Raw genomic sequence first — 24,422 nt, 5'->3', positions numbered from 1 at the left:
AAGATCTGAAGGGCTTGACTGTCTCTGAATTTCTGAGAGATTGGGAAACACATAATGTACATTGGGGAGCAAGGAGTGTGCTCATGTTAACCAAAGACAATTTTTGTGAGTCAAAATTTGCCAGCAAATGTGATCTCCTGCACAGAGGCACACGTTCCTCACTTAGCATTGCTCACTACCAAGATTAGCTCCCTCTAAAGATGATGTCATGTTTTCATCCTAGATTTTTATCCTACAGCTATTATTTTTTGGCACATAAACCCATCTGAAGTTGGCATCCCATGCTCTGCACGGGCACAGTGCCACTGCAGCAGATGGGTGAGCAGTGAAAGTAGCACAAGTGGCAAGTCAGACCTTAGCAGGGTAACTTCCTTTCCAGGAACTAGGAAAAGGCACTCAGTGGAGTTGTTCAGCACCTAAAATCCAGGTATAATGACATTATTAATCAATCATTGAGCTAAATGCTGAAGAATGCAGGTTACCAAACACATGCTCAGAGGGTGAGGAAATTTTCTTCTGTCCAATTTATTTTGGACATAAATTACACAGAAGAAAATAATGGGTCCAGAAATTACTTTTCCAATTTGTTTTGTCATGTAAAGGGGTTTGCCTAAACACTTTATTAAATGAATGAATTCTTGCTTAGCCTGAAACACAGGAAAATATATCCATGAAATAGACAATAAACATGGAAAATTTGACAGTGTCAGTAGGTCTGTTCTGGAGATGTTCCTAAGAACCCATGCAGTTAAGCAAGTCAGATTTTTGGTTTTCGATAATCTTACAGAAATTAAAATTTCTGAACTCAACAGTATTTATCCACATCTTTATAAAGAGACAGGAAGTGACAAATCCACAACACAAGTTGCCAGAGCTTGGTGGAAAACCACCAACTTTCTGAAAACCCTACATTTTTCTGTTGCAGAAATTTGGTTCAAGGTAACTGTTCTATCAGATTTCAGGCACTGCTGAATTGATTAGAAAGCACATAGTTACTCATAACAAGGTGCAACAAGGTGCCTTTCTTGTAAAGTCAGCTATGATAGGCTTTATGAGAGAAGGAAACAAGAAAACATCTCAAGTATTACACTGGTTTCATTTTCTTTTATGCTAACATAGAACACTACAGAATGAATGTATTAAGTGACCTTGGAGATAAACACATTTTGTATACACTTTAAGCTGGATGTCTACAAAATCTCTCTGTGTTGTTGCACATTGCTGATGCTTGCTGGGGCTTCTCTTTCCCTGCCCAGGAGAGGAGTCACTCACAATTTTTGTGGACAAACGGAAGCTGAGCAAGAGGTCGGACGGGAGCGACCCCAGCGCCAACAGCTCTGTGGTGACGCTGGAGACCCTGCACCAGCTGGCAGCCTCCTACTTCATCGACAGGGACAGCACCCTGCGCCGGCTGCACCACATCCAGATCGCCTCCACCGCCATCAAGGTAGGGACTGTTACCTCTGTCTCTCTTTTCTTTGCCTCCTTTGGGCTCTGTTCTCTGTGGATATATCTTTTCTTTGTCTCTCAGCCTTCTCTGGGCTCAATTCTCTGTGAATACAGCTCTCTATAGTCTCCCAGCCTCCTCTGGGCTGAATTTTCTGTAGATACAGCCTTTCTATAGTTCCCCAGCCTTCTCTGGGCTGAATTCTCTGTAGATACAGTTTCTCTAATTCCCCAGCCTGCTATGGGCTGAATTCTCCCGGGATCCTCCCTCGTGGGGAGTTCCACTTATCTCAGTTCTCATTATTCGAAGTAAACTCTCGAGCTCGTTAGAATCTTGTTTCTCGTGTTTATTGTAGGATCCTTACAGAAGTTAACAGGTTTCTTCAGGCTGGTTACAAGGTTAATCTTTGCAATTTGGTACATTTCTCTCTTCTGATGGTACAAACAAGGCCTTGTGGCACACTTCATGTCTGATACACAAAATGGCCCCGAACTACGCAGCTCTTTTATCTTTATACCTATTTTTATCCAATTAACAATAGACACGTATATTATTTTTCTTAATGACCCAATGACCCATCACCTCTGTGATGCACTGCGGCATTTTCTGTCCAATCACTCACTATTATCCAAAAACCTCCAGGAGAAGAACATGAAGAAGAAAGAAGAAGGACAAGGGACAATACCCTAAATCCTCCATCTTGTCTCCTGTTCTCTAAACTACATTTTCACCCAGTGATTTAAGAAACTTTCTAATCTACACACCTACCTTTCTTATCTAACTTTAGCATTTGTTTTCATGTACCACTATGAAAACATGCTCATGAATTTCATATTATATGAAATTCAGTGTTTTCTTGGATCTCAGCACTAAACATTAAAAGCAAGGGCACACAGTCTGTATTTCAGACTCCAACAGGGACAGCTCCAGGACACAGCTCCAGGGCAGCTCCCAGCTGCACTGCTCCTCAGGGGAAGCGTGCTTTGATTCGTCAGCGTTAGCAAAACAATCAGTTTTATCATCTCTCTTACCCAAATCAAAGCGTTAGGTTTGTAAGGAAGATGCTGGCGTGGAAGAAGGTCTAAAGATGTACTAGAGATATTGGTGATGAATGATAGATAATTTTATTGATACAGAAGTGTTTATAGAAGTGTTTAGTCATTGGAACAACCTCATGAACATGTGTGATCAGTAACTCCATTTACAGACAGATTAATGTTTCTCATGTCTTTTCTTATTTTTTTTTATTTTTTTTTAAATATAGTTATTATACTCCTGTGACTGAATTTTATATTTTTTTTAAGACCTTTAGAACAATTTGGAGCTCTTGGTTCTACGTGTTTCAAGGAGATGTATTATTTTCTTTTAGGAACTAGTTTTAGCACAGTTTGTCAGTCAAAGCACCCTCTGTGCTGACTGCTGCAGCTCCCTCCTAGCACCAGAGGATGTTTGACCAAGATCAGTGCCCCAGGTAGGACAGAAAGCAACAGCTTTCTCTCCTCCTGAGGAGATCTCTAGACTTATGTTACTCATTTGAAATATCCTCTCCCAGTTCATTTCCAGCTTTGAAGGGCAAACACAATTGTAACTTGCAGTTGAATGTGCAGTAATTATGAAGCTCTTGATGTAAGATGTGATTTAGGATGCTTTCATTGGATCTCTCTACTGGTAACCAAGATCTTCACTAAAGACACCTGAAACCAGATGCAATTCCTAACTCAAGTAAATACAAATTTACTTCCTTGGAAGTGTCTTTACTGGGGGAAGGATACAACCAGAATTTGTGGCTCCATGGCACACGTTGAGTTTGGCTGCTGCTCTGTGAAGGACATTCCCAAAATCCCATCCATCTCAGAATGGTGCCATGGCAGCTCAGCCCAGCTCAGCTCTGGTCATCTGCTGGTGCCAGAGTTGAGCTGAGAGTGCAGCAGAACAAACCCAGGGTTTGGTTAAGGCTGCCCATCTCATCACCTGGTCTTGGAGGAAGGACTGGATTGGGAGGTTGTGGTGAGCTGGGATTGGAGTCTCTCCCAGGCAGCTAGTGATAGACAAGAAGAAATGCCCTCAGGTTGTTCAAGGGTTGGTTCAGGATGGATTTTAGGAACACTTCCTTCCTTAAAGAGTGGTGAGGCATTAGAAGGGGCTGTCCAGGGCAGTGGTGGAGTCCCCATCCTCGGAGGTGTTCAAGAAGTGAGTGGATGAGATGTGGGTTATTTGACAGAGTGGTTTGAAGGCTGATGCTCTTGGAGCTCTTTTCAACCTTAATGGTTGAATTCTATGATTCTTGCTGCAGACCATGGTATCACTCACCCCTCAGTTGTGACTTGCCTTCATCACCTGACTGTTTATTTTGTAGATGTACAGCAACCTTGAAAACCAGGCTCCCTCCACATGCAAATATTCCTTTTATGTGAAGATAATGCAATCAGTGGTAACCCAAGTGACAGAACATAGAACTGTAGAGACAAATAAATATGTCCTTTCTAGCCATTGAAATATTTTTAAGGAAATTTGTGTTACAATGCAAAATTCAACCATGCCCACCTACAGTTTACAGGGTGAACCGTCTGCATGTCCAAAGATTTCTACAAACACCACAAATGAAAGATTTCTCTTCAGCCTCCTGCTGAGATGGATGCAAACCAAGTGTTAGTCCACCAGCAAATCTGATTTGGTAAATTGACGGCAGGAGCCTCCAGGAAATGGTTCTCACATCAGATGCACCAGTGCTGATAAATGAAACCCTGGCTTCTTTCACCACTTTCATTGAGAGGCTGGGAACATTTGCATGACAAATTTCTACTGTCAGAACATTAATTGAACAAAAAAACCTGTTTCTGTTAAATCGCAAGAGCACAGAAATAGCCAAGGAAGGCTTTTTTTTTGTTTGTTTTTTTTTTTGTTCTATATGCACAGGTTTCTGAAAGACTGCTGTTCTAAATTGGAAAACCATCAAGTAAATTTTTAGATCCAGGGTGTAAGTGGCACATTTCAAGACTATTCATTAAAACATATATAGTGACATATGAGAGTACTTTCCATACAGCTGCTGAACCAGATCTCTGTCCCAGCGTGAGGGTTGGCTTGGGAGAAGTGACACCCTAAAGGACCTGGGGACCAGGGTGACCATCAGAGCTTCCCCTCCTGTGCTGCTGCAGGGAGGATTACCCCAGTGCTTGTTACACCGTAGAGTCCTGAGCAGTTTTTTAAGTCCCAGTGTCACCAAAACTGTGGGGAAAACACCAAAAACTCTCCAACATCATTTTTAGTGCTGGAGAATTAAGACATTACTTTATTCTGGCCAGGATGTTGTTCTGGCCAGGATGTGCAACAGAAATAATTTCACCCACTCGTTGCTTGGGTTGTGCAGAGTAAATCATTCCATCACACCTGGTTCTAGACTTTTCATATACTTATACAGACAAAACCCAGGGAAATTCATTGGTTCAATGTTCATTAGTCCCAAATTACAGAATTCTCAAGATTTGGTTTCCTATGGGTATTGATCCCTTTGCCTTCAATGCTAATTAGATCCTCATGTGCTACTTACAGGCTGTAGATGCTAACTTCATTAGGCATTGCCCAGAGAACAGAGCCTTTTGGAAAGAAACTTTCATTCCTTTCCCCTGGGCAGAGACAAACAACCCCCTGGACCAAAGCTAGGTAAAAATTTTAAAAGTTGCATCATTTCCAACACCAGCACCTCCCATGTCTGGTGTGCTCACCACAGCTCTTGCTCAAAGCCTTCCTCTGCACAGGGGATTTGCCAAAAGAGCCCAAGAAAAGTCTCGCAGCTTGGCATAATTAATTCCCTTTTGACCAGCATCAAAGAAATCCAAGATAAAGGTATTGCAAGAGGTTGAGAAATCCCTAAAATTCTAAAGTAATATTAGAAGTTTTCCCAGCATGATTGCTGACTGATTACTGACTAGTTAGCAACAACAACAACAAAAAATAATGTTCAGGACCTAGTTAGTGTTTAATACTGTCATTTTTTATTAATTTTGGATGGCTTTTTCATTTGCAGTATTCTAAACTCTACTGTACTAACAAGAGCTGTTTGTATTTTAGGGAGAGCTGAGAGTATCAAAAATGTTTCATATAACTCATGCTCTTACTAGGAAGAACATAACCACCCTGTTGGGAATGCATATCTGAATAAACCAACCAAACAAAAATATGATATGGAACAGAAAAGACTTAAAACACAAATCAAAAGCCCTGACATTTGCAGTTAAATCAGAGCACCCTGGTGCACAAATGAAATCTGCCACTCAAGTTCCTGGAGTTTGGGCTTGGGAATGAGCAGGAATAATTTGCTTTGCTATTTGGCTTATTGTTTGTCACATTTCCTGTGACTATGGGCAATCTGGAGCTGCATCAGGAGTTCGGAAAAAATAGCACAACTGCTTGCACACCAACATTTTCTTCCGATTGCAGTGCTCAGAGACAACTATCTTGGTGGCTGGGACACCTCTAAAATAACATTTGAGAAGAGAGATTACAAATACACTTTTGTCCAAAACCACACTACCCCCCACAAAGAAAGCCGGTATGTTTTCCTTCTTTTCTTCCCCCAAATTGGTATAAGCGTCCCTTTTCAGTTTAGAGTACATCACTCTCACACCTCTTCTTTTCTCTATTTCTATGAAAAAAAATTGCAGATTTTCTCCTAAAAAAAAGGATAATTTTTATCCACACATGATGCATCTACTAAACAAATGACTACATTAATTCTGTGTCCTTTCTTGTTATTTTTTTTCTCCTATTTCTCTCTTGTCCTATTTTTTCCTACTACCCAAGACATAACTATCCTTAAGAGTAGCATTGAGGCTGCTGCTGCTGAAGAAGGCTTTGCATTAATCACACAGACTTATTCCACATTAAAAGAGGTAACATCATTCCGTGGCAACGTTTTCTGACTGGAAATCAAAATGTCCATGGGAAGAGCCCATAGCTTGTATCAATATTTAATATATTTCAAAGTCCCTGACACATGCATTCTTTAAATATGATTTTAGCACATGCATTTTAGTGCAAGTGCTGAGGCTCATGTGCTAAATCAACAGTTTGGAGCCTCCAGGGCCTTGCTGGAACCTCACCAGGTGCCTGAGGGCTGTGTCTCATTTGCATAACATTTACATGAACATACAGCCTGTTGTGTTTGAAATATGACACGTCCAACATCTCTTCCTTGGCACGCTCATTTTAGAGGCGTTTTTCCCTCGAAAACCTCTCTTCAGCTGCACGGATGGCTGTTGGTTCTCCTCATTAATAACCTATTAGGATGATGGGGTGTGCTCTGCTCTTGTCTAATAAAACCCTGCCCCGCTGTGGGAGCAGAATACAGATAAAGGCAGCAGAATACAGATAAAGGCAGCGTTTCTTTCCCCATCTCCTGTCACTGCCACTGGCAAAATGACCCTGCTGAGCTCGCCCAGGTGGTGGGGCCACGCTCCCAGCAGCTCATGAGAGAATTTTGTGGTTGTGAGTGGACAGGACATCCTGATCTCACCCTGCTTCCTGAGCCCCAGTTCTAGGAGACAGCGGCGTGCTCCTCTCAGCTGACCACAATTCCAGCTTGCTACAAGCTGTAATTCCAGCACTGTCCCAACAAACTTCTGCAATGAGTCCAAACAGTTGTGCAGAGCACATAAAAACCACCGTGGTTGCGCGGTAAATTAAATATTACTGAGTAGCCTCACTGCATTCTGCAAAATTATAAACACAGTTATGTTATGGCATTGCCATTAATGAAGTGAGGCTGTTCCATAGCTTGGAGGATGTCGTCCTCCATCCCAAAATACACCTCCTTTAGTGGGAGCTGGGCCAGGTGAGTACAGCAGAGGTGTTATTGCAGAGTCCAAAGAGTTCTGGGACAGCCACAGTGCAACAAAGGAACAGGAGGCAACAGAAGAACAGATGCATAAATTGAATTTTCCACCAGCTATTTACAGCTATTTACAGCCCATTTATTCCATCTGAGTGAGAAAGAATAAACATCCCTGAGAACGTGCCCTGTAATTCCAATTAAATTTTATTGTGCAATTTGCTTTTTACTTTCCCCAAATCACTTTTTTTCTTCGCTATGAGAGATTTAAACATTTTGTTTTATCTGAGAAGTTCAGATTACAAAGAACAGGGCTCTATTGTGGTGGTAACTATATCTGATTATCTATAATTAACCCGTGAGTGACTCATGGTGGGCTGTTAGAGAGGAAAACTTAAGTGTAATGAAATTCATTTCTCACTCAAAACTCAGACTGAAACACAGACCTTATTTTTTTCTGGTTTGTTTTGTCTGAAAAAGCTTGCTTGATTATTTTTTTTTTTTCTGTTATACCTCCTATTTGCATGTGTTTTTCTGTGAATTCAAGTAATTGCCATAATCAAAAGTAGAAATGCTGAAATACTATAAAGCCTTCAGCTTTTGTCAGATTTCTGGCTAATTCTAAATCTCAACAGTTTGCACAGTTTTGTATAAATGGCAAATTTTTTGGAAGCTTTTGAAATCCAGATCTCAAACCCTTCTTGCCCTCACTTTATCCATTCAGTTTTTGGGTAGAATTTAAGACTACAGCTGTGAAACCTTGTAAAGACTGGGGAAAAAAAAATTGCCCAGCAACAACTTTAAAGTATAAAATCACAATTAGAAACATTGCTTTGGAAAGTCCTGTGATAGCAGCTTTTTCTTGATTTCATTGAAGAAATGAAATATAAATGTAAATTTAATTGTAACAATCCACAAAATTAAGAACCAGGAATTCTTGATTCTTATAAAAAAATATGGGGTTTCACCATTTTGTAGGTTTGGTGACATGGCTTAGGAATGTCAAGGAAAAGCCACAGGACAGATTTCCAAGGGCAGGTACTGCTCAGGATCATTATGAAATGCCAAGTTCTCCATTACCCTGGGAGATCAGACTGCCTTCATACAAGACCAAAGCTTGACATTTCTCCAAGGGGGAGTCAAAAGTTAGGGATTACGTAGAAATTATGACCTCAAATGTTTTTCTTCCCCAAAATTTCTGTGAGAATTGAATACTTCTGCAGGTGTCTTTAGAAATCTCACTCAATATTAAGAGATTTTCAAACACAGCCTGCTGTTAGTATAGCTAGGTATGAATTTTAAATTTAAATTTGTGTTATTATTTTATCTTGCCAGAAGGACTGGGACCTGCAATTAGACTTTGGGCATTGCCCAAAGGTAGCTAAGAAGTCTCTGTACCATCTTCTGCTGCACCGGATGGGATTTCAGTTGTGTCAGTATAAAAATGAAAAATACCTGAGGTTTTGTACTTTTTCTTTTTTTTTTCATTGGGAACTGTTGGAGATCTTTGGATTAAATTCACCATAGTGATAGTGGCTGCTATGTATGGACTGTTCACTAATATTAAGAATACACCAGGTGAAAGGCTAGGGATCTCTTTCTATATCTTATTGAGGAATTTAAGATGATGATATTAAAAGAACCCTTTAATTCATTTGGACAGTTGAGTTTTAATTAAACTGAATCTCCAGGGCTGCTTTCTCTGAAAGGTAACATAGAGGTCAGTTCTTGAGCAGGTGTAAAACAGCACAATTGCTGTGAGAATCTGGCCCTCAATATTTCAGAGAGTGAGAGAAAAGGTGAGGGGGGATAAAACATATCTAAAGGGGACTTTCAAGAAGGCTGGAGAGGAACTTTTGACAAGGACAAGCAGTGATGGGAGAAGGGAAAATGGCTTTAAGCTGAAGGAGTGCAGGGTTAGCTGGGATATTGAGATGAAATTGTTCCCTGTGAGGGTGATGAGGTCGTGGTACAGGGTGCCCAGAGAAGCTGTGGCTGCCCCTGGATCCCTGGAAGTGTCCAAGGCCAGGTTGGACAGGGCTTGGAGCAGCCTGGAATAGTGGGAGGTGTCCCTACCCATGGCAGGGGTGGGATGGATGGGCTTCCCACCCAAACCAGTCTGGGATGCTGTGGTTCCAAACCCAGAGCAGGAAGTTTAGCATTTCACTGATCACCCTCAATTCTCACTCAGCAGCATCACTGCCACGGTCCATCACAGCAGCTGCAGCACCACACACTCACTGAAGACGAGTCTCAGCAGCCTCCAGAAGCAGCCATGCTCTCCTTGTCTTTGCAGCAGTGTGTGCAGAGCAGTAATGAGGGCAAGGAGTTACAGCATCGCCAGCTCGTTGGCAGCACAGCGTGAGATGCTTTCAGAACAATAAAATAGCACATAATAGAGATGCTTGGATAAGCATTTTGGATAACTATTCTCCACTTAATAAAAAAACCCCCAAAACACCACAAAACAACCACAGAATAGGATAGGATGCATTACATGATAGAGCAAAACAAATTGAAGGGCTCTTCTATTAGTTATGAGTTTAGTCAAGAGAGAAGAGTAAAAAACAAACAGGGAGATAAAGACTGCCAAACACCAAGCAAGCTATAAATATACATATGTAAACGAGAAACCTTAACAGCACTCATACAACACTTGCCATCACAGTTGTCAAAAACCTATAAACAATTCACACTACGGTTCTTTAAATGTTCCATACCATCTTTTTTTTCCCTCCTGAAAAAAAAAAAAAAGAAACTAAAGTAAATAAACCCAGAAGATGGAGAAGGGTTTTAGTATTGAGAGCTCCACAGTGAACATATTGAACATTGCAGTTAGACAGAGCATTCCAGCAGGAATTTGGAGGCACTAAGGTTTTTGTACAGATTTAAATTTGATCTTTATTCTGGCTGGCTTGTGTATGGGTTGGGAAACTTCAGCCCTCGGCCTGTCCTCCACCCTCTAATTGGCAGCTACTGCTTGCCAGCAGGTCAGAGAATGTCAAGCAAGGACTAAAAAATTCACAGAACATTTCCCTGCCTTTGAGCTCTCAGAAATAGGAGATAGCATGTATCAACAGCTTGTATGAACACAGAGGTCAGATTAGGAAGAGTATCTCAGACGAATAGAGACTCTGCATCAGAAGAAACCAGCTTAGAGCATAATAAAAGGCTGTGGAAGGTTTTCCATTTTCATATTATTTTTCCTAGGTAATTCTTGGCTATAATACCTTTTCTCATGTTTTGTTATTATGGTTTATGATTCAATCTGCAATCATTCCCTTTGATCTATTAATTTAGTGTGAAAAATTATCCCTTGTGTGGAAATCTTTCACAGATAACTGGCACTGAGAGTTATATCATTGCTGAATTCTGCACTTTACTGTTATTTTTACCTTGTAGACCTTCTCACGGAGCTTCAGCAGCATTTGCATGTCTGACAGCAAAACTGTAATTTAATTTCTTACAAGATAATGCATATAATGCCTCTACATGCTGAAGCAGAGCTGGGTTTAAGAAAGGTTTCATTATTTATTCAGGAGACTTTCTGCACTACGGAGTGATCACTATTTTCAGATCTTTAATGCCTGAAAGGTTGGAAGCTTCACCACAGTTCTACAGCCTTTGTGGCAGAATCCAGTGGGCAAAATAAAAAAGTGACCCTGATTTTTCATGGTGAGGTTCTGACCTTATGCAAGGAATAAATGCCACTGGCGTCAGGAAGTTTCCTCTCACTCATGTTGAGATCAGGGTTTCCACAAGTCAGCCTCAACTACCATCCTCCCAATTTATCAAACTGTAATTAATTATCTCTCCCTGGACAGCTCAATTTAACCCTTTAATTCTCAGGGAATAGCTATTACATTTCATGGGCTTTGGGTATTCTTCCTTTGAATTTTATTAAAAGTAATGGGAAAAGATATAGCAAAAAGGCCCTTTTGTGTCATGGTTATAATAGTTCATAATTTCCCAACTTTTTAATAATTGCACCAAATGGAGGATATGGGAGTCTCCCAAATAATACATAAATTTGCAAAGAAATTTAATTTTATCTTCTCCAAGTGTATCTAGACTCTTGCAAATGAAAAATCATTCCATGTTTTTTCTTCAGCTTTTCATGAAATTCCTAATGTGTAAAATTAGGTGATGATAAAGCCTTGATGAAAAGAGAAAATGGTTTGAAGAGGACCATTAAAATATTTTCCTGTCATGTTTTAGCCTGCTTAAGTAGAGTTTGTTCTTCCTCCAGTTCTCCATTTGAAACACAAGATTCACGAGAATACTGAGCCAATGTCAGAAATAAATAGCCCCTGTTCCTTCAGGCATAAATAAAATGTGTTGGTCTGCTTTTCTTTGGTATTGGTTTACACTGGGGAAGATCTGTCCTTCCTTGATGCAAACATCCCAAACTGACAAGTCTGTGGTGTGTGTCCTGAGAGTTCTACCCTGACACCACTGTGCAACGGCTCAGAAATAATTGTGCATACATTTGAGATAAACATTCTGATAAGCAAAAGGGCATAAAGAAAATATACAGTGGCATATCTGAATTTAATTCAGATATTTATGTGTAAAAATCCTTTAATTGAGAAAACAACTCTTGTCAAAAGAGTTTTTCACCTACCATACCGTGAAAGGAGCTGGACATGTACATACCTAGGAATGTCCTATCTCACATGGTCATCTGCACAGAAACAAATCAAAACCTGCAGGTGGTTGAGTTTCTTTCAATTCTGAGCAGAACGAAGTCCTTTCACTTCCACAGGGCTCCACAGTCCTGATAATAAGTGCTGCTTTTTTTCATAGGTTTCCTTTTTTTTCCTTCTGAGCTTCCCTCCTTCCCTAGATTCTTGTGCTCACACGAACTCTGGCTCTCTCTTTTTCTGTTTTGTTTTTTTTTTTTTGATGGAAGAACCTTATGATACATCATTCTTTGCCCTTGCCATTGGCTCATCTATGTAAGGACCAGAAAGGAATGAATAAAACCCCTTGGAAAAGATCCTATATTCTATATTCTAAATATTTTTTTTCCTACCCATAGTAGGATATGTATGTTTTAATGAACAAACGTTGGTATTTGATAGGTCTTTCTATTCCCATGAATCAGGATGATGTGAAGGATTTTCCAGCTGGGCTCAGCAGTCAGTCTGGGTAATGCTGCCCTCAGAGCCTAATTCTAAGAGCAGTCTTCTGTACATTAAAATATCTCTTCTAGTTTAGTTCATGAAATAACAATATTGAGACTCATTGTGTTCTCAGACAGAACTTTCCATACAAGTGAAGCAGCCATATGAAATGAACTTTAACGCTTCAGTATTAAGTCGCTTTCCTTCTCTAACACAAATTCAGCAAAGGGAAATTCCCTTTAGCTTGAACAACTGATAGGGATTTAAAGATTAAATGATGGATCAGTTGTAGCTGCCTAGTCTGCAGGTAGGTTTGCAAAGAAGCAGGAAAACATGTTAAAAACCAGTTGCACAAAACAAGAGTTTAGCAAAAGTGTGAATTTAGAGTTGGCCGCGCCAATGAGACAGAAAGGGCAAATGTGTTACAGTCATTTACCAGAGGGAATAAATGGGTGGGAAGTAATGAGAATATAACCTAAAAATAAATCCCTGCACACATCTCTGTGAGCCAGGCAGACACCCATGTTATGGACACTAATGTGATTCTTTGTGAGAGCTTGGGATGACAACCCCAGGAGGGGGAGTTTGATGGCAAAATAAAATGGACATGAAAAATGTCCTGCTGCAGATGAGGTGCAGGGTGTTCTGAGCTGGAGTGCCACGGACAACACAAATAACCCAGGAGTTTCTGGGCAGGAAATAGAAGACCTGGAAACAGCTTAAATGACTGAATTGTTAGAGATGTTGCTGAAAAGAGTATTGCAACTAAGTTTTAGAATTGCATAGAAATGGATAATCGAAGGTAAAATCTCTATGGAAAATCGTGTTCTTAATTAACCTGCCCTTATCATTTTGATTTTTAAGCTTCAAGACTTTAAATGCCTTTCATGTTCTTTTTAGGACCTAATGTTAACCTGTCATATTTTTTCTTTGGCACCAGTTTGGGGTTTTTAAATTTTTTTTTTTGAAAAATAGTATTTACAAGATCTAAAAACTGAACACATTAAAGGTATAATGCTCCCAAATGATCTAAAAACAATTGTTTATATTCATCAAGAGGATCTTTTTCCTCAAAAAGAAAAGGAACATTTTAACTTTTTATCCTGATTTAGGAAGGACTATATTTTTTCTTCATACTTTCCCAACATTAAAAAAAAAATAAAATAAAAAAATTCCATTCAACTGCTGTATTGTTATGACTAATAGTATCTGTGAGTCTTATAAATAGGCAAATCATTCTTTCTTCTAGAAACTAATGGGGACACAGTGAAAAATCCCAGCGGCCTCAGCATTGCCTATAGGAGCTGGTCCATGAAACAAATCCTGTGCCCAATACTCTTGGGAAGTCCCTGCATGGGATTTTGCAGTTGGGTTAAATGTAAGAAGACATTTAACCTGTGCAGTATGAGCCCCCAAATTTCTTTTGTCCTTTAGATAGTAATGGAATGATGTTTGGAAAAGGATGGAAAGTTGAGAATTGGGTTTTTCTTAAGTAGGCATCTTTGGTTTTGGTTTCTGCAGATGCCTTGAGATTTTTATGAAAGTGAAATATTATTTTAATTTGTATCTGTGCTGTTCCCTCTGTTTCTAATTTTATCTTTTAAACCAAATATATAGGTTTCATTTACTGTTTGTTGCTCAGCTGTCTCTTTAGGCAATAAAAGCTGAGAAAAAATAATATTAGTGTTAATTTAAGTAAGATATGGGCAAGCAGAAGTAGCTAAATGGAGACTGAAACAAAATCTTCCATTTTTATTACATTTTTTGCTAACTCTATTATTTCTCTGTAAGAGAACTTCACTGTCATCTCTTCAAGATTAATTAAAAGAGATAACCTGTTCTGTTGGAGATAATGCCTGTCCTTATTCTCTGTATGAGGCTGATGCACTTTTGATTCCAGAAAATGCAGGAAATAAAGGCTCTGGCACTGCTGCCCTGACTGGTTTTCCAGCAGCCTCATTTCCTGCAAACTTCCCTGTTGCAATCCAGAAGGTTGCACGGGAATGTGGCATCTGACAGGATTTAAAATGTCCTTGAAAAGGGAAAATTGTGGCTGTGACGCCAGAGCTGTCAGTGCTGCCAGACTGGTTCCAATATTCTTGTGGATTCTCCTGGAATTTACAGACAATATATTGCTCCCTGAGATAGCGGGGAATAGACTTGAGCAGAGAGGGGATTGTTCCCTATCAGACAGACCTGAAAAAAATCATAGCAGCCTTAAAAAATCGTAGCATTTTCAGCAGATGTAACAGAGCAGAATCCAAATAGTGTGAGTTCATCTCCAGCTCCTGAAATATTCTGATTTCTGAGGTGCATAATGGTTTATGTAAGGAGAATACATTTCAATTTCCTTGTTATTTTAAGGTAAAAATCTGGTTCACAGTAAATTCCTGGGAGTGTAGAAACAAAGAAGCGCGAATGGAAGGATTAGTCTGATCTCTTGGGAAGCTTTAGTGCTGCATTCAGGAAAATTCAAAGTCGTCTCCTTGCCCAGAAACTTAAAAGAAGTCCCTATTTCCCTTCTAATGAAGTTAATGGAAATTTTGCAATTATCTCTTCTGCAGAAAAATCAAGTTTATTGTTCGTCTCCCATTTTACAGATGACAGAAAAATACGATGGGAGTGTTTCCAGGTCTCCTGAGTTAGGGGGCTCTTCACATTAAAGTGTCAGTTCTATGCTGCCAGAAAATCTGTTGCAAATATGTCATGCCTTTGAGGTATTGTTTTAAATTCCTAGCAACTACAAAAATCATATTGAAAACATGAATCCAACCCCTGACATTGTGAATGCTTCTGGTTTGCCTGTACCTCCTTCAGAAATGTTCGTCTAGCCCATAGTGTGTCAAGTATCAGCGCTTGGAACACTCAGAAAATTTGATTTATTTGTAATTGCAGACTCATTAGCAGGAGTTTTTTAGCATGTTCAATGACAAAAATAGGGCAGTGGAGCAGCAGCTATTGTGTGGCAAAGGGAAGTACTGGAATAAAGGTGCTTCTGTGAAAAACTGTCAAGCCTGGGGGGAGGAAAAGAAAGAAGAGAGTTGGCAGGAGATCCACATCGAAATAGAAAGGACATTTAGGGCCTATTTATTTGATCAACTCTTTATTTAAGGTGAAATGAGCACTGACTGCAGAATGGGCTACAAGGGGTGGGAGCAGGGGCTGCAGGACAAGGCCTGAAGGTGAGGTTGGTGGGAGAGTGGTGGAATCAGCAGCATCACGGCTGGAGAAGACCTCAGAGATGAGCAGACACAGCCATCAGCCCAGCACCACCATCATGCTACTCAGGACAACACCAAAGCCTTCAGGTTTCTCCCTGTTCCACGCTTTTCCCCCACCTTCTGTCAGCACAAGCACTCAGAACAGACCTGGCTCCCTTGCAGGTACGAGGAGTTTGCTCTAAATCCTCATTTGAATGTTTTAGGTATTAAAGAGGTTTATGTGAATGTGAGCGCAGCTATCTGTTCTGCAGTGGCCAGCATTGCCTCATCCTCCTTTGTGCTGGCTCAGTTCTCCTCCTTAGAAGCCAAATCCATTTTTAAAGAGTCCTGCTGAAGAGGACAGTCCTTTATGCGAGGCACACACCACCTCTGCATGGGCACTTCGTTAGGAATATTAGCTACGTGCACTTAAAAGGACACACCAGGAGCAAAATCTCTGCAGAAATGTATTTCCCTTTTATTAGGAAAGCCTTCTATAGGCTTAATTATCATGGACAAAAAAAAGCAGGCTGTTTCCCAGGGAAATACTACCCACTGATATCACAAGAATTCAGCCATGCTTAAGTGCTAGGAGGTATGTTCTCAGTGCACTTATAATCGGGTCATTATCACCATGGTTATGAGATTTAACTGACTGAAAACTGTAGGCATTTGTCTCATTAATGCCAAATGTTAGAGTTTATTTCTGGGAACTGAAAACTCTGTTGCTCAGGGACACCTGCTCTGTGATAATCTCTGAAAACAAGGCACTGGAGAACATCCTGCCTGCTGCGTGTCAGATGATTTCACAGGTGTTTTTTACTGGTTCTTAGGGGGGTTTTGGTTATTTAATAACTTTGTTCTGTGGTGCTTTGCTCTGTGTGTTAATGTTTTTTGTGAGCTGTAGGTCTTGCAAAACAAACGTGAGGTTCTGGTGCTCTTTGCACGATGTCAGCCACTTCTGGACCATGCCACATCTCAGCATAATTTGCATTTCATTACCTGTCCCTCTCCTCTTTTTGGTTCATCTTTTTTCTTGCACTTTCTGACAAAACACAGTTTTCAGCTGTGATCTTGGGACTGAACAAAGTCACACTTCTCTGCTTGGGAGATAATTAAAGACGTGCCATTGCCTTTCCAATTTCATTCCTATTGTTGTCGAAACAAAAAAAGTAAAATCATCAGTAACATTTGGCTCAAACTTAATATTGTATTAATATAATATTTATTAATACAAGATTAATACAAGAATTAATGTATTTTTTATCCTTTCAAATTTTTTTTTCTTCTTCTCTAGTCTGCCTTTTTATCACCCAACTTACCCCAAAAGGTGGAAGGCTTTCAAGGTTGGATGGAGATTGGATCAGCTTGGTCTGGTGGAAGTGTCCCTGTGGCAGGGGTTGGATATTCTTTAGATATTCTTTAAAGTCCCTTCCAACCCAAACCAGTCTGTAACTGTATAATTTAGGAAAATCAAATCCTTTCATTTGATCTCAATTTGATAGAAATTTGAGGCTTTCATTTATCAGTTGCTCACAATTTTTTCTGGTTTACAATCCTTGTGGAGTAGGATTTGTGTAGAGGATACAAAAGCATATGTAACTGCACAGCTTTGATCTCTGACTAGAATTGTTATCCGTCAAAAGTTGAAGGTTGGATGATTTTTATATTCTTTAGCATTTCTTTTTTACATACTGAGACTATTCATTTTGAATTTCTTCTTGCAATGTGTTTTCTATGCAGAAGATAAGAGTACCAGAGCAAGGCAGCTGACAGAGGGTATGAATGTACCTGGAAAAGTAAAAAAATGAATAATATAAATATATAGATTGGAATTGAAAATTAACATTTAGAAAGCGGCCTTATTTATTGATGTATTTATAGAGCATTGTCTATCACTATTATTATTATTATTAATTAACTCACTGCAATGATTGTCTGTAAATCATATCAAAACTGCCCTATATAATTTTCTTCTGAATCAAGGTATTTATAGATGCAATCACTCAAAACAGTGGTAGTCTCTACCTATGTCTGGCATAATTTGGATAAGAGTGGAGAAATATGAAAGGGGCACAATAACTACAAAGCTACTTACCACCCTTCCTTCTTGTGTGATTTCAGGGGGCATAAAAGAGTAATAAAAATGGATAGGAACTGTAATATTTGCTTTGTAATTTATACATTCCATATAACTTTATGAAGCTGCATTGCCTTATAGAGAAATGCTTGAAAATCATCATAATAATAATATGCAAATGAAAACTAAAATAAATGGATCATTAAATAAAGAATTGCATAGATAAATGCTGAGAGTAATATGTCAGAGTAAGGCAAAAATTAATTACAACGTTTACGTGTCTATTTTTTTGTCTCCTGGCTATTTCTCTTATTTAATCTAGGTGACACTCACTGTTATTGTATAAAGAGATTAAGATTCTATATATGGACTGGGGGTACTTCTAAAAAATCATATTTTAGAATGGAATTTTAGACTAGTTGTTGGCAGAGAACTGAAGGATCACAGGTAAATCACAATTGCCATTCCAGCCACATCCAATCCAAATCTTATCCCCCTGCAAGAGTCTTTGTGCTGGCTCAAGATGATTAGCCACAAACCATGGCAAATCAGCTCCTATCATAAATATTAAAGGTTTCCAAATTTGTGCAGAGAGGACACAGCCTGGCTTGGTCCCATTTCCTGGTGCATCTCGAGCTCTGCTCACAGGTTTGGTGGAGGCCAGTTCTGATTCCCCACAGGAACTCTGCCTCAAATTAATGGAAAAGTGCCAGGAGCTTGGAATGACAGGAAATCTCATCAATTCTTTGCAAAAGGGCAAGAGGAATGTGAGATCTCAGCGGTTCAAGAACATCATGAGCCAGCTGCAGCCACCCACAGGCTGTGGGCAACCCCCAGCAACATGAAAAATCAGGGTTTATATCAGCAAACCTTCATATTCCCATCAAATCAGGCTGCTCAAATGCCTTCTCCCTTCTGCTCTTTACAACTCACATCATGACTGCTTGCATGGCTCAGGGCATGTCTGGATTTTGGAAATCTGCACCCTGACCCTGTAATTTAGGCTTATTCTCCAGGAGATCTGGAGCTGAATATGATACCTGAAGTAATAGAAAATAGAAAATAGAAGCAGTTGCATTCAAAACTGAGGCAGATCCCAAATAAGGGTAAACCTGGCCACAGTTTCTGAAACAGTCAAAGTAAGAGAAGTAGAAAGTACCAGCAGAGTGGCTGAAAAATAGAGGTGCATGATGAAGGGATAGGTTGTACTTCTCATTTTAAAAAGAAATTGGCCTTTTAAATTACTTCATTGACACTTAAGAATAATATATAATATTCCAGGAAGCATATAAATCACTAACATTTTTTTCTCTTTTATTTAAATGTGTTTACTCACCAAGTTGTGCCAGGGATAGACATTTAGGGTGGATATAAGGAAAAAATTAATTCACAGAATAGATGGACAATCAGTTGCCCAGGACAGTGGTGGAAGCAGTGCTCCCACGGTTTTTGAACACTGTTTTGAAGTGTTCAAAAACCATGATGTGGTGCTTAGGACATGGGTTAGTGGTGTATCTGGAAGTGCTGGGTTAATGTTTGAACTTGAAGATCTGAAAGGGCTTTTCTGTCCTTAATGATTCCATGATATAAACAACCTCTCTATCCCAAAGACAAACCTTCACTGTTAAGCCAGAGCTCTGCTTGTGGAGGTTCTGTTTTGATAAATGTAGCTGTGTTTTGCTTCTGTGGCCATGGATTTGGTGATTACAACAGATAGAATACCCAGAATTCTGAGCCTAAACTAATCTTAGGCCCTTCCCTTATGAAAAAAACCCAAACATCCCACCGCTACCACCATTATAAATAATGCTCATAAAGTGTTTTTAATTCCAAATCCTGATCATCACTAGAAAAGTCAAAAATCACTGGAAAAGTCAAAGCTTTTTCCATTATTTCAAGCAGGACTTGTAATGTGCACAATTTTCCAGAGGGAAAATCACAGTCCTCATCTTTATAAACAATATTTAGCCAACTAATTGTAATTCCCACAGCTCTGAAAAATGAATTGTCTTTAGACTGTTGGTGTGGCATTACACCATTCTAGCATTATACTGCTGTAGTATTTATGTAGTTTGGTAATGGTGTCGTGTTTGTAAGGATTCTCTGTGATAAAAATAGCATTTCCTGCTGTTAAAACATTTACACTCATCCTTTTGGCAATTAAATCGTTATTTCACCATAGTGAAGACCAAAATGTATTTCTGGCTGAAATAGAGGGGAAACTTTATGAAACAATCTCCTGAGTTTGCTTTGGATAATCCAGTGAGTGCTTCTCCCTTCCCTTCCACCAGGTAACAGAGACACGGACGGGTCCTCTCGGCTGCAGTAACTATGACAACCTAGATTCTGTCAGCTCTGTCCTGGTTCAGAGTCCTGAAAATAAGATTCAGTTGCAAGGTATGTAGGTGCAATTTCATTAATTTGCTTTGGAACGGGGTGACATTTATCACGCTATTTGTTTTTTCTTTCCTCCACCTCATAAAAGGTCATTTTCCTAATTTTTTTTTGTGTGTGTGTGTGTGTAATAAGTGTGTTCCAGCCAAAGTGAGGGAAATGTCAGTACCTCGTGTTGCCTTTCAAATAGAAACAATTTCTGCACCCATCAGAAAATAATTTGAATAGCCCTGTTAACATTTTGCCTCCCTATTTAGCATCCACTGGCACACCTGAATTCCCAGAGATTCTGCCAAGCTGGGAGTGACATTTAATGTGCTCAGCCTGCTCTGCACATACTGAGCAGCAGCTTACACCTCATGCAGTTGCTCCAACAAAATTAATGGAGTCACCAGAGGAGCAGGATGTACACTTTCAAATAATTTAAAACAGGAGGAGTCAAAGGGCTCCTCCTCTCAGGAATTTAAAAAAAAAACAACAAAACAACAAAACTTGGAAAGTTAAAATCTCACTCATTAGGAAAATTGTAGCAATTGTGTATGAATAAAAGTGAAAAATAGAAAGAAGCAGAAAGAGGAAGCAAATGGAAGAAGAGAGTAATCATTTCTAAATAATATTTTTTTTCAAAATTCCAGCTGAAGCATTTCCCAGCTTGCATATTAGGACATAAATTTTTTTCAAAAGTCCCCCTTTATGGGAGGGGCTGTTCATAATTTTTACTTTATAAGTTATATATATATATTATATTTTATTATAATTTCTATTTTCATTTACAAAAATAAAGCATGAGCAAATTATGACTAAGAAAAAACCCACTAAATTCTCTTTTATGTGTATATTTGTGTATACCTCTGGCTCTATGCCACGATAGAACAATACAATTCTTAATTTGCAGTTGCAGGTAGACACACAATTATTTCCAAGTTTTAAGTTTCTCTATATGAGTTTGTAAATCACTCAGAGAAACAGTGTGAGGTGGCTGGTGATATTAAGAACATCATGGATGATGATCCCTGTGGTCCCTTTCATCTCAGGGTAGTCCATGATTCTATGATTCTTCCTTAAAATATCCATATGTGTTTTTACCCCTTTCCTTTCTCCCCAAAATCAGTGAAATCCATAAAAATATAAAATCTATTCCCAGAGAGATTTTTTTTTTTTTTTTTTTTTTTACATAAAACTTGTCATTTCCACTCAGATGCCATAAATATTTCCAGAAAATACAATTTTTGATAATTTCCAGAATATATGATGTTTGTCAGTTAAAATTTGGGAAATAATCTTTGCATTCTCTTTGCAGACTGTGGTTTGTTGTCACGTGGAGAAATGTATTATCAGAACTCTGTAAATTCTTTAATAAAGTAATCAAACTAGGCTTTTTTTTCCTTTCACAGCCTCATGGTTTTTCACAAGAACACAACTACATTACAGTATTTACTCAGGGAGAGCAGTCTTACAAATTTTGACACAGGACAGAAGAAAGCACAGTCAGACCAGGCTTCAGCAGTTGTGATTTGAGTTTTGACTTGGAAAGGTTCTGAAATTACTGTTACAGCTATAGTCTTGTATATACCTAAAAATAAGGGATAAATCTCTGTGAAATTGTCCAAGTACCTATGGAGAAGAGACTTGAATCACCAAATACCCAATTCATATGATGAGAAATTACTTGGAACACATGTAGCAGGAGTTTTTTGAAGCCCCACAGGAGCTGGACTTTGCACCCTTTCCATGCTGAAACTTCAGTAGTAAATGAGTTTTCTTTCTCGAGGTTTTGTAGCCGTACCCTTCACATTATTGACTGTCCCAGAGCAATTTGCTACCAATGCTAGAAAAATAAACAAATAAATAAACAAATTTTATTTTTCAAAGATTTCTTCCAACCCAATTGCCCCCTTCCTTCTTAGTTTGCCCCTACAGAATCACAAGAGATAATGAGTTATTTAGACAAGCTACATCTTCTTGTGCCAGAGGAAACATGAGCCCAATTTTGGATGGAAATGTTTGCACCTCTTTTCCTGATTATGCTGTCTCTTTACTCTGCCTCTCAGGGCTGCTTTCCCTTCATCAGCATTTTCAGAATCTGCATTATTGCTGGCACCAAGATTATAAATTCAGCTGTGTGATTTCCTGCTGCAAGGCTCTGGCTGCTGTTCACTCGGCAGCTCTTCCCAAGGAGAAGCTGATGTTACACAATCCACCTAGAAAGATTAAAACAGTAAATGCTCTGTCTGAGGAATACAGGTTACTCATTAGTGGATGGATGTTCCTTGCTGAGAGGGACATGTGAGGAATATCTCTTAAAATAATTATTAAGAAAGGAAATAGATGACATAGTACAAATGCTGGACAGATGTGCAAGCTGTCCTAAAAACTCTCTATATTTTTGTTTTTCATAATTGTTTGTTTGTTTGCTAGGTAAGCTGGGGAAGCTGCTCGGCTCCAGAACTTCCTTTGTGTTTAATACCATAATATTTCCTCCATTTCCTTCAGGTCTTCAGGTGATCCTTCCTGAGTACCTGCAGGAGCATTTTGTGCAGGCAGCTCTGAGCTATATCGCCTGCAATTCAGAGGGGGAGTTCATCTGCAAGGACAATGACTGCTGGTGTCAGTGTGGCCCCAAATTCCCGGAGTGCAACTGTCCCTACATGGACATCCAAGCCATGGAAGAGAACCTGATCCGTATAAGTGAGACCTGGAATGCATACAACAGTGAATTTGAAGAGTCTGGTGAGATTTTTTTTTAGTTTTGGGTTGTTTTTTTTCCCCCCCTCTTTGGCTGTATCTCATAGAATGGTTTAGGTTTCAGCTGGCCCAATCCATGTTGTCTTTACAACTCATTTGTGCCACATCAGTTTTTTTTCCTTAATGCATCAAGTTTTGTTTCATACATCATTTCACCTGTCCTGATCATCTGAACTTCCTGTCCCACAGAGAATGGGAACTACAGGTAAAATCAGCTTCTGAACAACTGTTTTTACAACTTGCTTGTTCAGTGCTATCAGAAACAGCTGTTTAGCCAGATGGTGGGAAAAGTAAGAAGAGCTCAGCAGACCTGGGAAAAATTGTTGAGAGAAAAAAAAAAAAGAATTGAGGGAGATAAGATAAAATCAGAAAAAAATACAAAAATCACAGGTTCTAATGAGTTGTGTTGGAGAAAGAGAACAAATCAGTAGAAGAGAAAAGGAGGAAGACCCTACACTGGTCAAGGGAAGAGTAGAATAAATATCAGTAGAAGAGTGTGAATGAACAGCATTTTATACACATTCATTTTTATATTTCTTGTTTTATTGTTAAAGATTGAGTCCTCAGCTCAAGAGAACTGATAATTTCAAGAGACCCTGTATCAGTTCAAATTTAATTTGTTGCATCTTTTAACCTGATGCTGTTTTTTATCTGAGTCTCTTTGGAAGATCTGAGGCCATTTTCCCATTCCCACTCTCACTTTTTGCAGGAGGACATCAGAACTTACAATATTTCTCCTTGGAGGATCACAGATATCTCTGACTATAAAAGCCTGAATTCATGTGTTGGTTTTGTGTACATTTGGGTGCATTTTCCCAATGACTATTTGGACACCTTTAATTATTTGTGGAGCCATGCTATCATTTACTACTTTGCAAACTAGGGTGAATATATTGACTATTCAGGGGGGCACATATTTTGCCATATTTTGTCCTATCTGAATGGGCTGTGACACTGTTTGGTGCCTGAAGAATGTCCTTTGTAGGAACCTACTTCACAGCAATTTTAGTCAAGCTGGAAAAACAAACACATCTGGGTGTGTGGAGGATTCTTACAGCAAGCTGTGTAATGGACATCAAGTTAATTATGAGGTTGAATCATTGTCAGCTACATTTCTAGTTCTGTGCTCAGGTCTGTGACATGAATGTCAGGGAAAAATTGGTAAGAGTTAAATTCTGGGCTTTTAAAAGACACTTTAGCTCTGCTGGGTGAATCACTAAAATGCCAGCTTCACATATATCTGTCAATTTGGTAATTGTTAGTAGGTGTGGTTACTAAGAAGTGTGAAATTTAGGTTATTAACATCATTAAGACATATGCCACACTCCCCTCTTTAGCCCTTGAAATATTTAAATCGTTTTTAATCTAATAAATACACCAAGCATGACTTCCACAACTCAGAGGTAGCTTAGAATATTTCTGCTTTTATCTCATAAAGTGTTTTGCATAAAAATGTTAATGGGAAGATGAGATAGGTAACCTTGTACGGGTCTGAGCTTGGAAAAAAGTTGGCATATGAATTTTTGATTGATAACTTAGTCATTGAGCAGCCAGCCTCATATAAATCATATATTACCACTGAGCAGCTCTTCCAGTGCTG

General features: G+C 39.2%; 1 protein-coding gene across 2 annotated transcripts in view; it reads left to right on the top strand.

The window, feature by feature from the left end:
* The window catches only part of LOC131581013 (BMP/retinoic acid-inducible neural-specific protein 3), a 199,728-nt gene that overhangs the window by 117,061 nt on the left and 58,245 nt on the right, over positions 1 to 24,422 (top strand). For both annotated transcript variants that reach the window (XM_058842850.1, XM_058842851.1), the window contains 3 exons: positions 1,257 to 1,447; positions 19,975 to 20,080; positions 22,571 to 22,807. In XM_058842850.1, the coding sequence (XP_058698833.1) occupies positions 1,257 to 1,447; positions 19,975 to 20,080; positions 22,571 to 22,807 (534 nt within the window). The remainder of the gene's footprint in view (positions 1 to 1,256; positions 1,448 to 19,974; positions 20,081 to 22,570; positions 22,808 to 24,422) is intronic.

The sequence above is a fragment of the Poecile atricapillus genome, chromosome 7, assembly GCF_030490865.1.
Source record: "Poecile atricapillus isolate bPoeAtr1 chromosome 7, bPoeAtr1.hap1, whole genome shotgun sequence".
Lineage (NCBI taxonomy): Eukaryota > Metazoa > Chordata > Aves > Passeriformes > Paridae > Poecile > Poecile atricapillus.
The sequence above is the reverse complement of the archived record's forward strand: the minus strand, read 5'-3'. Positions and strand labels throughout refer to the sequence as shown.